This window comes from Physeter macrocephalus, chromosome 9 (assembly GCF_002837175.3).
Source record: "Physeter macrocephalus isolate SW-GA chromosome 9, ASM283717v5, whole genome shotgun sequence".
NCBI classification, from domain to species: domain Eukaryota; kingdom Metazoa; phylum Chordata; class Mammalia; order Artiodactyla; family Physeteridae; genus Physeter; species Physeter macrocephalus.
The window spans coordinates 4,995,338-5,014,156 of NC_041222.1; the positions used below are offsets into that span (position 1 = coordinate 4,995,338).

General features: G+C 38.4%; 1 protein-coding gene across 1 annotated transcript in view; it reads left to right on the forward strand.

The window, feature by feature from the left end:
* The window catches only part of C5 (complement C5), an 80,311-nt gene that overhangs the window by 7,581 nt on the left and 53,911 nt on the right, over positions 1-18,819 (forward strand). The window contains exons 4-12 of the mRNA XM_007123628.3: positions 3,248-3,318; positions 4,542-4,633; positions 6,862-6,944; positions 9,237-9,327; positions 11,130-11,244; positions 13,042-13,168; positions 15,373-15,488; positions 17,047-17,232; positions 18,437-18,640. Of these exons, the coding sequence (XP_007123690.1) occupies positions 3,248-3,318; positions 4,542-4,633; positions 6,862-6,944; positions 9,237-9,327; positions 11,130-11,244; positions 13,042-13,168; positions 15,373-15,488; positions 17,047-17,232; positions 18,437-18,640 (1,085 nt within the window). The remainder of the gene's footprint in view (positions 1-3,247; positions 3,319-4,541; positions 4,634-6,861; positions 6,945-9,236; positions 9,328-11,129; positions 11,245-13,041; positions 13,169-15,372; positions 15,489-17,046; positions 17,233-18,436; positions 18,641-18,819) is intronic.

Genomic DNA, 18,819 nt, shown 5'->3' on the forward strand with positions numbered 1-18,819 from the left:
CAATGTTGTGTTAGTTTCAAGTGTACAGCAAAATGATTCAGTTATACATATAACTATTCTTTTTCAAATTCTTTTCCCATTGAGGTTATTACAGAATATTGAGCAGAGGGCCCTGTGCTATGTTGCTCTGCAGCATGTGGGATCTTCCTGGACCAGGGCTCGAACCAGTGTCTCCTGCATTGGCAGGTGGATTCTTAACCACTGCGCCACCAGGGAAGCCACTCCTCTAAATATTGACTCATTGGGACTTCCCTGGTGGTCCAGTGGGTAAGACTCTGCGCTCCCAATGCAGGGGGCTGGGGTTCGATCCCTGGTCAGGGAACTAGATCCTGCATGCATGCCACAACTAAGAGTTAGCATGCTGCAACTAAAAGATCCTGCATGCCACAACAAAGATCCTGGGTGCCATGACTAAGACCCAGCGCAGCCAAAATAAATAAATAAATTTTAAAAAGTAAATAAATCTTTAAATATAAATAAATAAATATTGACTCATTAGTGAGAAGTAGTGAAGTATAGTGGTTAAAAGCAGACTCTGGAGCCAAATTGTCGGGTTCAAATCCCAACTTGGGCTCTTATTAGCTCTGTGACCCTGTGTGAGTTAATATTTCTGAGCCCCATTTTCCTCATCTGTATAATGGAGATAATAATAGAACTTACCTCATAGAGTTGTTGTGAGAGTTAAGTGAATTCATGTGTGTCAATACTTCAAACACTGCCTACTACAGAGTAAGCACTAGGAAAGTATTTCCCATTATCATTTAATCTGTGGAATAGCGTAAAGCCTTATTTACACAGAAGAAAAAGAATTACTGAGAAGTAATTCTTTTAAAAATTGATTACGTCTTGCTGTTTATAGCTCTAATGTCCCAATGCACACATTTAATCTGAAGATTGTTGAGGGATTTTTCTTATAAGCATCTTTAGGATAGAGGCTTAAATCTTCAAGGCTTTATAGGACAAAGGCCTTCAGAGTATTGACCAAAATCCTTCAATTTCACACAGCCTGTGTCCTGCCTTCCCCTCCAACCTTATCAACCACCATGTTCCCCTTCATCGGTGGACACCAGCCAAGCTGACCTCGTTTCAGTTGCTTTCTCACACCATTTTCCCATCCACAGTAAAGCTTGTGTACCTCTTCCTGGTATATTCATGCCCCTTCCTTGCCTTCTTAACTCCTACTCAACCCTTACCGTGCCATCCCGTAAAGGGCAGCCTTCTCTGCGTCAAAGCTCCCTCCTCCACACTCAGAAAGCAAGGGAGTGTCTTTTATGGCACTTCCTACCCCTGGAATTTTACATTTACTTTTGTCATCTTGTGTTTGCCTCTCTCCTCCACTCCATTGGAGGAATTCCATGTCTGATTTGTCACCACCATATCTCTGTGCCTAGCATAGTGTCTGCACATAGAAGGCATTCAATATGCATTTTTAAATTAATAAGCTATATCTCTGAGGGGCTTCCCTGGTGGCGCAGTGGTTGCGCGTCCACCTGCCGATGCAGGGGAACCGGGTTCGCGCCCCGGTCTGGGAGGATCCCACATGCCGCGGAGCGGCTGGGCCCGTGAGCCATGGCCGCTGAGCCTGCGCGTCCGGAGCCTGTGCTCCGCAACGGGAGAGGCCACAACAGAGGGAGGCCCGCATACCACAAAAAAAAAAAAAAAAAAAGCTATATCTTTGGTACAAAAAAAATTATTGATCTTGCCTTTGATACACCATTGCTATGAAGACAAGATTAATTTTCTAACCTAACACAAAATGGGTTAGAAAGTGGACAAGTAGTAGCCGTAGAAATAATATAAAATAAAAATAATAAACATTTATTGATTAGTTATTGTGTGCCGGGTTATGCAAAAGCTTTGTCTCATTTAGGCTCACATACTATGAAGCAGATACTAGCAGTCCTATTTTACAGATGCGGGAACTAAGGTGTAGAGGGATTAGGTATCCTGCTCTGGGTCACATTAGAAGGTGGCAGAGGCAGGAGTGAAACCAAAATTTTGAACTCGAGGGCCTGAGCTCTTAACTTTGTGGCTTACTGCCTCTGGCAGCATCCCAGCCATGCTCAGGCCTGGACCAGGTATGTTCATAAAGCAGGAGGGAGGACTCGAGGAGGGAGACGGGTGAGGGGACCGCAGAGTGGAGGGATTTACTGAGCATTTTGCTTTGATCTTATGGTATAGTGAAACCAATTTTAGAGCGCTTAACACGTGGCTTCTTGTGTAGAGCTTTGCGCAATACTGACCCTTTAAAAGGTTTATGGCATCGACTCAATTTTATTTTGTGGTTAAAGTTTTGGCCCTGAAATGATTTGAGCATCAGTAAAACCCTAGAGAAATTATAATATGTCATTGGAAGGAACTAGATCAGCATGTCTCAAGCAACTATGAGTTAAAAGCTAAGCAGATGCTTTTGTTTAAAAGGTGGGGATCTATTAACTGACAGAAAGAAGTGGAAGAGAACTAATTGTTATTGAGCCCCTGCCATTATTCTTTTAACAATGAGAGAACAATTGTAGGATCTGGCTCAATAAATATAACAAAACCATAGAATTCAATGCTATCTTTAGTAACAATAAGAGACAATTTGGGGCCTTGTTGTAAGAGTGTATAATGTCTGAAACAAACTAATTTTCCATTAAAATCTTCAACTTTAATATGAGACAGTTTATTATACTCCCATATAACCATATGGTAGACGTCACTATTTTGCTACTATGAAATGCTTTATAAACAGTAGCCTAATTACAGATATAACTAATTTTGTACTATATATTTGTTTCCCAAAAGATGTATGTAAATATATTTTAATAACGTGAACTGTACTTTAAATTCGCTAGAAAGTAGCTCTTTAAAGGAATCCAAAAGGATTCCCTTTAAAAGAAAAAAATCATTGGTATGTATATGACTACAAACTAACTTTTTCTTTCTTTTAAATATGGATTTTCATGTATGACTATGTATTGAATTTTTTTTTTTTTTTTTTTTGCGGTACGCGGGCCTCTCACTGTTGTGGCCTCTCCCGTTGCGGAGCACAGGCTCCGGACGCGCAGGCTCAGCGGCCATGGCTCACGGGCCCAGCCGCTCCGCGGCATGTGGGATCTTCCCGGACTCTCAACCACTGCGCCACCAGGGAAGCCCTATGTATTGAATTTTTAAAATGAGCCTCCTCTCTTTTAAGGGTGATTATTGTAAAAAATTAAAATACTGTGCTTAGCAAAGTTTTTGATGATATCAATTATTCTTACAGTAAAGGTTAGAGTTTATTCACTGAATGATGACTTGAAGCCAGCCAAAAGAGAAACTTTCTTGACTTTCATAGTAAGTATGTTATTTATTTGGATGAGATACTCTGTTCCATAATCCTGCCCTCACACCATACTAACTCATTCAGTGTTCAGGAAATGGTTATTGAACACCTTCTGTGAGTATAAAATTGTAGGTTTATACCTCTACAATATGTAAAAACCTCATGAAAATGAAATCTCAACAAGTTATGTTTTGAACTAAATCATTTAAATATATCCTTCATGATTTATTTCTTGAAGAACACTGATCAATCACTAAGAATTAATTGAATGCCTATTATGTATGAGATTTTTTATTTGTACAATACACTTGAGCAGTTTAGACTTTAGTAACTAACATACTAACACATGAAAAATAGTGCTAACCCATGAGATAAAGATCAGCTGTTATCAGCTTTTCATCAGCCCTGACATATGTAACAGATGATATGCACGTGTGAAATAAACTCCCATGGTCTTCCGAATTCGTGTCACAACCCTACAAGTTTTTGTGGGGAAATAACTGCTCACCTATTAACAGTAGGTGTACTAGTAATTGGTCCTTCACTATAGGTTGCAGCACCTTTGCTCCTACTCAAAGAACCAAAAAACCGAAAACCTTAACAGAACACAAATGAAAAAGAGGATTGTATAGGAATAACCTTCAATCCTTCATAACTTACAAAAATTATAAAACTTTCACAAACTTTAACATCTGACTATTTTATAATGAATTACTTGAGAAGCATACAGAGTGTTCCAAGATTGTGGTGGATAACTATTGACATAGACTGCAAACTTACAAAATGTCTAGCTAATAAATGCATTTTACAGCATATTTGCTTTGGAAAGCTTCAGATGAACACATACAAAATTTAGATTCAGGTATCTGTAAAACATGTAAGTTCATATTTCGTTCATTATAACATCAGTTTTTGTCATACTTCTTTTTTTTTTAAGTCGTACAATGGAGAGTTGAATCTCTTCTAGATAACTGAGACTAGGATACCCTGGACACTGATTTACTTTTTTTTTGAGGTGAAGCAGGAGATGGAAGAGGGTCCAAAAAGAGGGAGGGAAGTGGCTTAAATGAACCATATTTGCATTTCACAACATTTAAATGATTTTCCTCCTTCATATTTAATTTGAAGACATGGATATTTGTTAGTAAATATTTCTGTGGATCAAAGACAATATAATCAGTTAATTTTAAAAATGTGATTTATGTGATTTGAGGTTGTTTGTTTTTATTCAAAGGATCCTGAAGGATCAGAAGTTGACATGGTAGAAGAAAATGATTATACTGGAATTATCTCTTTTCCTGACTTCAAGATTCCATCTAATCCTAAGTATTTTAAAGTATTTGTTAATAAAGTTTTCTCTAAAAAGCACATCTGGAACTTTTGGTTGTGAGGTAGATAACCAGTCAAATGGAGCCACCTAGTGTTAACAAAGAGTAGGTGTGAAGGAAATGAGGATATGCAAACTCTTTTCAAGTCTAATTAGAAGCTAGGCTCAGGTTCTGGCAAAACAAACAAACCACTCCCAATACTTCTTACCAATCCTCTTTACGTATAGAAATTAAAATTTGGAAGAGGCAAAAAACAGTCCCCAGGCCTTTTTTTTTTTCTTCCCATCAAAACCGTCAACCCTCCACCCTTCAAGGAATCTAATAGACTGTCAGTCCAAAAGGCTGGTATTGTCCCATGCCTAGCTCTGAGAGTTATAAAAATATTGGTCCCCTGTAGTCTTTACTGCACAGAATACCAGAAGGCAGATTTCAAGAGGGAGGGTGTTATTAATTTCCTCCATTTGGCCACATGCTAAAGGATTAAGAACAGAACCCAATGTGAAAAAAATTTAGTGAACACATTCCTGGTATATGCAAAGTACAACGGGAATGAGAAATTCAAAACAGAAATAAAGAATCCACAATCCCTGTCTCCAAGGAACTTAGAGGAGGACAAATAAGATCAGTGCACCTATAAAATGACTACAATATCACTTTAAAGCAAAATCTTTTTATGGTCATTTTTGTCTGCCCTCTAGAATGGAGTTTGCAGTTAATTCACTGTACTAAAGATTTTCTAGAAATTTGGGTGAAATTGGGGGATTTAAATAATTTGGATAATTTTAAAATTTTGTACTTCCTTGAAAATATTACATGCTCCATAGCACAGAATCTATCCAATTATTTTATAATTATTATCATTTCTCCAACTTCATCTTATGTCATTTGCTCCATGACAGATTATGTCAGCCATGACCAGTATTGTCTTACCCCAGTACATTTGCACATGTTGTCCCCTCTGCTTAGAATGTACTTCACCTTGCTCTTTACAAGGCTGGCTTCCTTTCATTCTTTAGGACACAGGGTAAGTGCTCCCTTTTCAAAGAGGCTATCCCTGGATGCATGATCTAATGTAGTCTCTCTCTTCCTTTTACTCTCTTGTTTATTTTCTTCATGGCACTTATCTCAGTTTTGTAAGTAATATTTATTAATTTACTTGCCTTTTATTCCCCACTAGACTGTAAACTCCTTGAGGACAGAGGTCTTGTCCGTATTGGTCACTTTTGAATCACTAGCACCTCAATATAACAGGCACTTGATAAATGTTCTTTGTGTAAATGATGGCGAAAACCATGATATTAAACTTTATTGATTGCATAACCAATGTGCAAGATAGATTTTATTTTTCCCATTTCACAAATGAATCTAAGTAATTTGCTCAAGTCCAATCTGCTACTAAACGTAAAAGTGGGAATTTGGACTCCCGTGGACTAGTAACTCTGGGAAGACAGGATCTCTTCTATCTTGTTCATTTTTTTATCTCCAGTGCTTAATCCAGTTCTCAGTCAATATTTTTGAATGAAGGTTGTTAAACTCAGATCATTCTCCTCTTTAAACAAACCATATTTTGTCCCCAACCAAAATTTCATTTATGTGAAGTGTGAATTTTATCATCTGAATAGGCTTGACCTGTATTATATGTTTCTAGAGACATTGTTATGGATTTTCTACTACAGGGTGGATTTTAGTATTATGTTAGTATAATTAAGCTCCAGGATTAGTAAATTTTCAAGTATCATAAGCTCTTCAAATCAAAGCTATTATATTGATATAAAAATACCTGAAAAAAAATCACAATGTATGAAAACTAATTACTAAATAATTTCTATTATCTTGAAAATGCTCAGTTATTTCTGTTTATTGCTTTAAAATCTGTCGTCGAAAAAAAAGTACGTAGGCTATATACATCTTTACTTACCTCTCCCTCTTTAAAATGGGAATTGAGGGGCTTCCCTGGTGGCGCAGTGGTTGCGCGTCCGCCTGCCGATGCAGGGGAACCGGGTTCGCGCCCCGGTCTGGGAGGATCCCACATGCCGCGGAGCGGCTGGGCCCGTGAGCCATGGCCGCTGAGCCTGCGCGTCCGGAGCCTGTGCTCCGCAACGGGAGAGCCACGACAGAGGGAGGCCCGCATACCACAAAAAATAAAATGGGAATTGATTAGATTTTCTTTGGGTGAATTAAAACCATTTGGTGACTTCTGTAATTATAAATATTTTGCTTCCATAGATACGGTGTGTGGACAATTCGAGCTAAATATAAAGAAGACTTTTCAACAACTGGAACCACATATTTTGAAATTAAAGAATATGGTAATTTCTGACAATTAAAAGTTTACCTATAAAGAGTTAGTATTTTTGCAATAATTCTTTTCATGAATGAACTTAAGGCAAAATCACTCCCAGATGAAGATGAGGCCACTTGCTGGTATGGTTAGAACTACTGCTCAGGGGGGTGGGAAGAGTTGTCCAAATGCCTAGGCTCTAGTTCTAGCTGCCCTTGGTAACCCTAAACAAGCACACCAGTCTCTCTGGACTTGTCTTCCTCTTTATAGAGCCTCAAGAGACGTAGTCCCCTGAGGAACTTGACTAGTTAAGGTCCTTTCCAGAATTCTGATTTTAGGAGAAACTTAAACAATCAGAGTTGAGGTAAACAGAACCTGGTAAGACTAACAGATGATTTACTCAATTCATTACAACCAGTTAGTGACAGAACAAGAACATTTGGATTTCCTTACCCCTAGTCCAGTGCTATTTTCCTTCTAGCTCACAAATTCCTAATACATTGATCCAAAAATTTAAGATATTCTTATTTTGAAATCAATCATATTAATGGACTAATAATTAACATATAAACAGCTTAACCTTTCCATTTCTTGTGGTTGTTTACTAGAGTATTTGTGTGCTCTGATATCAAATTTTTTTATTCCCCAGGAGACTCATAATAATAATGTGGCGAATACACAACACGAATTTTAACAATTAACAAACGGTGACAAAGCAAATTTATTATAATGAAACTCAACTTTAAAGATTATAGGCTCTAAATCACATATAATCCTGACTGATCCCCCTTCCTCCAAGTGTTTTTGCTGCTTCTTGTAGATATCTAAAATTCATCCACCTCTTATTGTCTGCAGCCATCCACTGATTTTACCACCAGCCTCCCTCCTCGTCTACTGCAACCCCCGCTAATTGCTGTCTCTGCTTCGACCTTGGTATTAGCCAAAATAACCTTGAAATGCAAACTTTGTCGTGTTATTTCTCTGTTGAAAAGTCCCCAGTATCTCCTCATTCCCACCTCCTTTTCAGCCTCATTTATACCACTCCAGGAATGGTGACTTTGCATTTGATGTTCCATCTGCCTGCAACACCCTCCCTCTCCCTCTTGCCTAGCCAACTCCTACTCACCTTTCAAGTCTCAGTTGAAAAGCCATTTATTCGGTGAAGTTTTCCCTAAATTCTCTTTCCTGGGAAGGATTCCCTGTACTTATTTATATCAGTTTTCATAACTGTCATCTGTCATTTAGGTGTTTGTGTAATTCTTTGCTTATGCCTGTCTTCCCTGCTTGACTGTGAGCTCATTAAGGGCAGGGTTTGTGTCCTGTTCATTGGTATATCACTGTTGGCAGGAGTATGCAGGCTACATGGCACCTAGGTACTGGATGAAAGGATGAAATATTTTCCTCTACTTCATATCCTGGGGAGAACACATTTGCCTTGATCTTTAATAACATAGGAATGCAGCCCAGAGCAACAAATTGCATTGCTCTTTTTCTTCTGTTTTTCACCATCTAGAAAACACATAAGCCATATCTGAAGCCAACTGTCTCACTTACTCCTGTGTCAGTCTTTGTCTACAATATCAAGGTCATACAATCACCCAATTTTCTACTAACTGTTGTGCAGGTTAATAGAATTAGAATCTGTAAGCCTCAGTACACAGTCTGAGTTAGTATAAAGAGAAGACAGTGCCATTTTGACAGGTGAAATTGTTTTCTCTGGGGCAATCAAGATACCAAAGAGAGGAAAAAACCCTCCTTCCTTTCTGCCCTAATTTTTAATTTTGCATGAAGGTTCTTTCTTGTAGCTAACTGTAAGCTCTCTCTTCTTGACTAAAGTGAGAGTTTTATGTTGGAATTTGGAGACTGGATGGATTTTTCTACTAGACAAAAAAGGGAGATATTAAATAAGCAAGACATTTCTTTTTCCATTTTGAATGTAATAAACATTTGTTGAGCACATACTATATTTACGATTCATGAGAAGGATGAGAGGGGGAGACATACAAAGATAAAGAGAGAATAGTCTTTTTTGTTTCAAGGAGCCAATACTCTAGTGGAGGAAATAATCGATTGCCTATAATAAGTGCTGAAATCAAAGTATAAGTAAAGTGCTTCCAGTACATAGAGGATGGATTGACCTCTGATTGGTAGAATGGGAGGCTCCCCAAAGATAGTGTTGTTGTTGATGATAATGACGACAAGGTGGATGTTGTGCTGATGTAACAGCTTATCCAGCTAATCCAGAAATACAGTTGGTTGCTATGATTTAAAGACTACTCTAAATTAAATGGTAATGTTGCCTCTTTGTTTTTATTTTCAGTGCTGCCACACTTTTCTATCTCAATAGAAACAGAAAATAATTTCATTGGTTATAAGGACTTTAATAATTTTGAAATTACTATAAAAGCAAGGTAAGAAAGTTTTTTGTTTTTTCAGATTATCTAGCTAAACTGAGTTCCAACTCTGGTGACAGTTGCCCAGAGTGAGATGTGTGATCTTTTTCCAGTTTTATTGAGATATAATTGACATATAACATTGTGCAGGTTTAAGGTGTACAATGTGTTGAGTTGATAGATTTGTATATCGCTGAGATCTGTGATTTAGTGGCAATGTCTTCCATGACTTTGAAACCGACTGATTGAGAAGACACCATGCCTATAGTTTATTAGCTCATACTGATTTTAGCTGATTCTGATTTTAGCTTTGTTGGTTATTCACCAGAGGGGGGAAAAATCCTAAAGATTTAAGTTCAATGTGTACGTATAGGAACCAGCATGACTTAGGATATTGGGACTGAGATATGAAACCTTCACTTCTTGTCATTTTTAATGGCTTAATCAGCCAGCTAATGCTGCATAACTACTCTAAGATCCAATGCCTTAAAACCATAGCCATTTACGAGTCAGCTGGGCAGTTCTGCTGATCTGGGCCAGGCCAACGTCCGTGGGGCTCGCCCATGTGCCTGCAGTCGGTTGGCAGGTCAGCTGGGGGCCAGCTGGTTTAGGGAGGTCTTACTCACACGCCTGGCAGCTAGCTAGCAGTTGACTGAAGCTACAAGGATGATTGGACCATGTGTGTTTCTCATCAACCAACTGGCTAGCCTGTAGCAGCAGCAATGCTCAAAGAGAGAAAATGGGAGCCTAAAAGTTCTCTGGAGGTTTACACTTTGGGACTGGCACACCATCACTTCCAACACATTTTTTTGATCAAAGCAAATTACAAGACCAGCGCAAAGGAAATAGACTCCCTTCACACCCAAGGAGCTGCAAAAGTGGTGGATACGTGGGGAGGTGGAGAATTAGGGTTATTTTTGCAAGCAATCTACCACAAAAGCTTAGGTCATTTAAAAATGACAATATACTGTAGTTATTAATAACATTAACCAATTTATATAACTATATGTGTCAGGCACTTTTGAAAGCACTCTGTATATATTAGCTCATTTAAGCTTTACAAAAAGTCTATGAGGTAGATACTGTTACTATCCCCACATTACAAATGGAAAAACGGAGGTACATAAATGTTAAGTAATTTGCCCAAGATCATACAGCTAGTAAGTCACTTGGCCTGTCTCGTTCCAGAATCCATGCCCTCAAATGCTACCCTATACTGCCTCTCTTACTAGCATTTATTCCTCAAATAAGAGTGTTTGTCCCTTAATCTAAACCAGCATAAAAGGTTCACTTGACAGAGACTTGTAGAAATTGACTTCTTTTAATGGAGAGACTTACTTTTTTTGTTCAAACTATGAATAAGGAAAGTTAGCTCTTGCTATAGTATTTGTTGTGCAGAAAGTTTTCTTTATTTTTACTTTAATTCTAAACTAAAAAAGGAAGTATGCAGTTAGAATTTTAAAAAAGAACATATAACTCTGAGATCGGACATGCTGCTTTTAAAGACATAAAAGAAGATAAAGAGCAGCTCTCCACTGGTATCAAAATCATTGAGGAAGTGATGTGTGCTGTAAGAAAGGGCCTCAGACCTGACTCTTTTGATCTCCTCAAGATCAGTTTTTTTCATCTAGCACATAGTAATAAAAATCTGTACTTTGGCTTTATTACTGTAGCTTTATGAGGATGAAATATAACAGTGGATGGAAGGCACTTTAAAGTGTATCAAGTGCTTTATGTAATTTTGAATTGTTATATTTTATCCAGATTTTATTATTGTAACCCTGTTAGCAAAACAATTTTATGGTATGATTGTTTGACAGATATTTTTATAATAAAGTCATCAACGAGGCTGACGTTTATATCTCTTTTGGAATAAGAGAAGACTTAAAAGATAATCAAAAAGAAATGATGCAAAAAGCAATGCAAAGCACAATGGTAAGAGGTTCACTTGTACCTAAAGATCCGTCATGAATGCTAGAGATGGAAAGTGACTTCAGAATCATCTAGTCCAATCTCTCATTTTATATAGGTGTGGAAATTGAAACTTAAAATCCTCCGTTGGGGGCTTCCCTGGTGGCGCAGCGGTTGCGCGTCCGCCTGCCGATGTAGGGGAACCGGGTTCGCGCCCCGGTCTGGGAGGATCCCACATGCCGCGGAGCGGCTGGGCCCGTGAGCCATGGCCGCTGAGCCTGCGCGTCCGGAGCCTGTCCTTCGCAACGGGAGAGGCCACAGCAGAGGGAGGCCCGCATACCACAAAAAAAAAAAAAAAAAAAAAAATCCTCCGTTGGTTTCTCACTATCCTTAGGATAAAGTTCACTTTCCTTGGCATCAGCTCCCCTCGCCAGCCCATCTCCCTTTCTTCTCCCTTGCACTGGTCACTCCAGTTTCTTAAAATTACCCTAGTCTCTCTTGCCTCCAGGTCTTTGCAGAGCTGCTCCTTCTGCTCTTTCCCTTTGTCCCCTCCTGCCTCTTCTTTGCCCAGCTAATTCCTTCTCATTCTTTGTCTCAATGTGGACACACTTTCTACTTCCTCAGGCCTTGAGTCGCTCTCAGTGGAGCACGTTTCACACTTTATTGCAGTGGTTCTCAACCAGGGATGATTTTTACCCCCAAGGGGACATTTGGTAATGTCCAGAGACATTTGTGGTTGTCACAACTGGGGAAGAGGATCATACGGGCACTTAGTGGGTAGAGGCCAGGGATGCTGTGAAACTCCTTCAGGGCAGTGCCCCACAACAAAGAATTATCCTGTTCAAATGATGTCAATAGTGCTGAGAAACCCTTCTTATTGTAATGGTTTATTTACTTCTCTATCATTCTCTATGCAAAACTCTTTGGGGGTCTGAATCATTCCCGTTGTATGCCCAGAGCCAGCCTGGTTCCTGGCAAAAAGTAGGTGCTCTATAAAAATTTATAAGTGAATGAATGAACTCACTGGGAAGTTATTGGTCCATGGTCAAGGGCTAGTGGTTGCTGGAGCTCAGAGTAGAGCCCTGGTCCCTTTTTCTCAAGTTCAGTGTTCTTTACATTATACTGTGGATGGTAAGGGTTCATGTCATTTTGCTCACTGCTGCATATTCACATAGTTTGTATCATCAGTAATTTAGCCTTTGTTCTTTCAAAAGACAGTTTTATTTCTTTAAGATATAAATTAAATGCCTCTTTTTAATGCAAAATTCTATGCTAGACGCTGAGATTTAAAGCTACATAAGACAAAATCCCTGGCCTCATAGCACTTAATTTCAGAAGAAAAAGGAAGGCAAAATCTATTTTACTGTTGTGGTTAATAATTAAATAATATCATGTGACTTAACCCCATATCCCATTACCCATTGTGTGTTTTTAAATTAGCGTTTCAATATGTAAGCAGCAAAGTACAAAGTAAATATCATAAAACCCCATAAACTCTCAGTTAAGAGCAAAAGTAAGCTGAGAGGTCTAGAAAGATGATGACTCAGTGATTGGAAGAAGTCATCTTTGCCAGCTAGTACAAAAAAGGCCTGTGGAATCAAATGATGTTTAAGACGCTTCCGTGTCAAAATTCTAAACAAATAGATTAGAAAATAACATTCTGGGCTTAACTGTGGACTCATTTACTCACTTCAGTGGTGACAATAAGGCATTCCTCTGACATTTGTCTTCAATTGAGAGGCTAGTAAAGGCACATTTTGTTCATTTTTTCCTTATAAATTCTTCTGTGAAATAACTCTTTCATTTTCCCCCTTTAAACAGTTGATAAATGGAATTGCTCGAGTCACATTTGACTCTGAAACAGCAATTAAAGAATTGTCCTATGGCAGTCTAGAAGATTTAAACAACAAGTACCTTTATATTGGTGTGACAGTCATAGAGTCTACAGGTGAGTTTGGTTTTTTTTTTTTAAACTTTCTCTTGGGAAATATTTAGACAGCATATTCAACGTATAAATAATTTCTACAGTTCTTTCACAGTGTACTTCGTTTTATAGTTAAGTTTTATTTTTTACATCATTAAAAACTGGGATTAGAGTATAGCTCTGCCACCCCCTAGTCACTGGGTCTCTATTGCCTCACTGGCAAGAATGGGATAACACCTGCCCATTTGGTATTTCAAGTGGGTCTGCAACTTATCTGGTGTGAACATCTGGCACCCCGATTTTCTCACCCAGTCAGAATCAAAATCAAAGAGATTATGTGTGTAAAAACATTTGATAAATTACCATGCAAAGGAAAGTTATTACTACTATCATTGTTTTCGTTCCCTTAGCTGTACAATGATGGAGTTGAACAAAGTGCACCCTAAAGCCCTTTTCTTCTGTAATAGTAATTCTATTTAAAATTGGAGGGAATGTTTCTAAAATAGATCCAATAATAGTATATCCCTCATAGGGTTATGGTGAGGATCAAAGAGTCAGTATATGCAAAGCACTTAAAACAGCACCTCTTCTTCCTCCTCCTCCTCGTCCTCCCCCTTCCCGTTCACCCTCTCCTCCTCCTTTTTGTCCTCCCCCTCCTCCCTCTTCCTCTTCCTGTCCTCCTCTGCCTCTTCCTTCCTTCTGCTCCTTTCTCCTCCTCCTCCCCCTCCTCCTCCTCCTTCTTTTCTCCACCTACTTCTTTCTTAGCATTCTTGACACCTTGTCTAGTACTCTTAATCCTCACTCCAATGGCTTTAGTAGTTATTAATTATTACTCCAAGTTGGGTTACTTTGTCTTACTTCTGATATGTCTTGATTACTAATGTAACTTATATTTTCAGGTCTATATTGAATCCCCAACCAACCTTGAACAAATAATTTAACCACACTGAGGCCACTTTTTTTTTCAATAAAATGACTGTTAGACCAAATTATTCCTAAGTCCCCTTCCACCTCTTTAAATTTGTCCTTCTGGGTAGCAGAATGAAGAATTGAGGTAATTATCGAGTTATTAAGCACTTTGTACGCATCTGATGCTCAATAGATGTGGGAGAACGATGATGACTTTATACTCCCCGCCCTGGCTGTGTTTTTGACATCGTTTTAATGTTTCTTTCTTACTTTTATTTTTCTCAATTTATTACAAACAAATTCAGTTTAAGCAGTATTTATTAGATATGCAAAGAGTGCTGCTAAATATGCAGGCTTACAAATATTAGTGATGCGTAATCCCAGTACTCAAGTGGCTTACAAACAAGCGTTATCTATAAGACAAGTAAACAAAGAACTCTGAACAAGAAGGAATTCCATATGTGCTCTAAGAAAAGTACTTAATGCTACTGACCTTCAGAAGAAGATGAGCTCCTAGGTGACTGTTGAGCAACCAAGGACGGTGTCCTGAAGATGATTGGTCTTGTCTTGAAAGATAAGTAGGGTTTTGAGGCAGGGATAACAGCCAGGATGAAGTGGGGCACCCTTCACAGAGTGAACATACCAAGAGTGGGAGGTGAAGCTTGATCTTTGAGAATAGCAGATTATTCCTTTCGCTGAAGTACAGGATATATATGTAGGGGTATTAGGGATATAATACTGGAAAGGGGTTTGGGGATACTAGAGCTTTGTATATCATTCTTAATAGTTTAGCTTAAGTTTTAGCTAATGAGTAACAAACACTATTGGGGTCTTGCCAGTAGACCCTCTGGGTCCTGTCTACCTCAAGCTCTCCTTTTATGTCTTCTCTACTTCTCTCCATATCCCTGCTCTCTAAAGGTGAATGCCCTGTAAGGCTTAGTCTCTGGCCTACCCTTTCTTCTCTCCTTAACGCCTTATACATATTTAACTGAAACTCAGGCCACTGGTGAAAAGTGGTGTCCCTTCCTCGAATTCTTCCTCGGTCCAATCCTATTGCTCTACTTCCACAAGGACCATCTCCGCCCACAAGCCTTGTGCGTAAGGCTTTGGAAACTCCTGAGAAGAGTTTAGACTATTCTCTGCACTGCCCCTCTGAACCAAGACCCATATCCTACTTGCTGTTGGTAAATGAATGAGTGCAGGAATGGAGTGAATGAATGAATGAGTAGGTCTGTGGAGACATATGAACACAAAATAGCTCCCCACACAGATCAGTACACTCCTAAAAAAGGTCAACATAATCCTTGTCATTTCTTTAGGTGGATTTTCTGAAGAAGCAGAAATTCCTGGCATCAAATATGTCCTTTCTCCCTACAAACTGAATTTGGTTGCTACTCCTCTTTTTGTGAAGCCTGGGATTCCATTTTCTGTCAAGGTAGATGATGGGGGGAAACTGCTAAATGTGATTATCTTTTTCTAAAAATATGGGGGTGGCAAACGAAAGAAGGATGATGGAGAGGCAAATCACAGAGGGACCTCATTCTGTGTGTGAAATCTGCCCCTCCGACTATGTGGTGGTTGGTGGGAAACTGCAGGCCAGCTTCAGCCTTGGGGATGATATCAACCCTTAGGGCAGTATCACTATTTAGTAAGATAGCCTGTGTTAAGCATTCCCTAAATGAGCATTGCATTCAATGATATGTAAATAAAACCCCATAAGTCTATAGTTCAAAAAACACTAAAGTTTAAAATTATTTGGCAACGTGCTCTTTAAAAGTCTTAAGACAGAGATAGCATTCCTTGAAAATAAACCCCTTTCTCTCACCATTTTTTACTTCCTGTGTGTCTCTGAGGGCGCATTTCTGTGCTTTTCACTCTGCATTCTCTTTGTACATAACTCTGTCTGATCTCATTTCTCTGTATTGTTCTCCATCCTTTCCATCTTGACACCTTCTGTCTATTCCTGACTCTTTTCTCTATGTTTTTTTTCTCCTTTACAATATTTTCTCTCCTTCCTCCACTTTTCCTTGTTAAAATGCTGATAGTATGGAGTTAAAACATTCATTTGACCTTTTAATTATATTTTATTGTAGATTAGTATTCTATATCTTATTATATATAAAACATGCTCTATTACATATATGTTTTATTATATTTATAAAATGGAAATGTTTATTCCCTATCCTTTACAAAGCTAGAGTAGAATTTTTTTATTCTTTGAAGATGTGTTGCGTTTAAAAATCAACTTTAGGATAATTAAAATGGGTTATTTATTACTTACTGTAGGTCACTGGGCTTTAAGAGAAAAAAATTTACTAGACCACAAGCAAGCTTTGGACATGCTTATAACTTCTTAGTATATATACAACATATTTAATAATATATAACATATTACTATATAATGCATATGGTAATTTATAATATATTATGGAGTATATTAATATAATATATAATACAAGATCACAAAATATGTCACTATATAGAATTTATTATTTTAAAATATATTTTATATATTTCATATCACATATACAAATAAATAATATAAAATATATCTTTGTGGAAATTCTATATGTCCATATGCATGGCAATGAGAGGTAGAGTTTGAGAAAAAAGAAGATGCATTTATTGTTTCTCATATCCAAGAGAATCGTCCCCAGAAGTGATTGCCTCATTTTTTCCTTTATCCAGTTCTCAACCAATTGAACACACACAGAAATTAAATAGCAGAAGACCTTATCACATCTACTTGGCAGACCTAATGTGATGATATTTATTCTGAGTCTTCTCAATATACAGGGGGATCCATTCAAGAATGATTTAACTAAATAAGATTAAACCTTTCTATATATAAGCTGAGAACATGCTTCTTTTTCCTGAATTGAATATGAATAATTTATACGTTGGTGAGGAGGAGGGAAAATTATTTCAGAATTGTTATGCTTTAAAAGAAGTGATGAGCTCTTGAAATGAATTTGGACTGTTCTGACAAACAGGTACAGGTTAAGGATTCACTTGACCATTTGGTAGGAGGGGTCCCGGTGACCCTGAGTGCACAAATGCTCGATGTAAACCAGGAGACATCTGACTCGGAGTCAAAGCAAAGTGTAACACGTTCCAGTGATGGAGTAGCTTCTTTTGTGGTGAATCTCCCATCTGAAGTGACGGTGCTGGAGTTTAAAGTGAGCTGAATTCTCCTGTTAAATTTTCTGGGACAGTGTGTACTTCTGACTGTGTGTTTTGGCCAATGTGCAGAACAAATGCGGCAGACTTTATACATGAGTCCAGTGAACCGTTACACAATTTTGCATCCAAAAAAAGAAAAAAAAAAGCACCAGAGGCAATCTGCAAATTCATTGAATGGTCCTTGAGGAAGATAAATCTATCAATTTTTTATTTGGGGTGAATTATTTTCTCTTCTATCTGTAAGACTGTATTAGAATATAGAAGTATCAAAATAGGTATAGCAGTGGAAATCAGTGATAGAAATATTCTGTTTCCCACCACCCAACTTTTTATCTCTTTTCAGGGCCACAGAAGAACCAAACGTGGAAGCCTCTCTTTTTTCCAGCTGTATGAATCACTCTACCTTAGAGCTCACTTAATAGTCTTCTCTCCCAGCAAATAATATTTAGGTTCTCAATCCCAAATAAAAAATGAGTAAGTTAGTAATGCATGTCGATGACCCCAGCATGCATAGATTCACTATCATCTACTGAGCCCGCATGAAGTGCTAGGCATTGTGCTAACCATTTTGCAGCTGAGGAAACAGAGGCTTTTAACCTTTCTTATGGTTAAATAACTTATCCAGACTTAATAAATGATGGTACTCAAGAGGCAAACCAATGCCTATCTCACTCCCGAGCATGAGCTATTAACCAACCCCTCTGCTGTTGAAGGCCGATATTGGTGCCATGATATCATTTCTGCCCCACTCTGTTTGTAAGCCCTTCTCTGTGCCATGACTTCACAATGAAACTGGGCCAGAGAGTCTGTGTGATGTCCATTCACGACTCCTGTCCCCAGTCCTCAGGACCTCCCCACTGCTACCCTTCCAACCCATAGGAAAAGGAGTCCCCAACTCACCATGACACTTCAGGAAGGGTGCCAATAGTTGTTCCAGGAGCATCTTTCTCTCTTCACTTCACCAGACTTTCCCACCATAGCCCACAATCCCATATTATCCCAATTATTGTCCATAACCTTTGTAAAATTACTTGATACCACAGCTGTACAAACTCATTGGAGTAATGGACTTTTTTCTTTAGAATTTGGTGTTGTGAATTTTAGAAATTTATAAAGCAAAGAAAGGAATTGAAAAGGTATGTTTCACAGAAAACATTACGTCACAGTCCATGTATCTTTTTTTACTTTTTTCCTTTTCAGGTCAGGACTGAGGACCCAGATCTTCCAGAAGAAAATCAGGCCAGCGAAGATTACCGAGCAATAGCATATTCATCTCTCAGCCAAAGTTATCTTTATATTGACTGGACTGAAAACTATAAACCTTTGCTTGTGGGAGAACATCTGAATATTGTTGTTACTCCCAGAAGTCCATATATTGACAAAATAACTCACTATAATTACTTGGTAAGTATAATAATGATAGACTTACATCTATCTATTCCCCCGCCTGATTTTCCTTTGCTTATAGAAAAGCGTTAGAATGATCCCTTACATATATTTTTTTTTTTTTTTTTTTTTTTTTGCGTTACGCGGGCCTCTCACTGTTGTGGCCTCTCCCGTTGCGGAGCACAGGCTCCGGACGC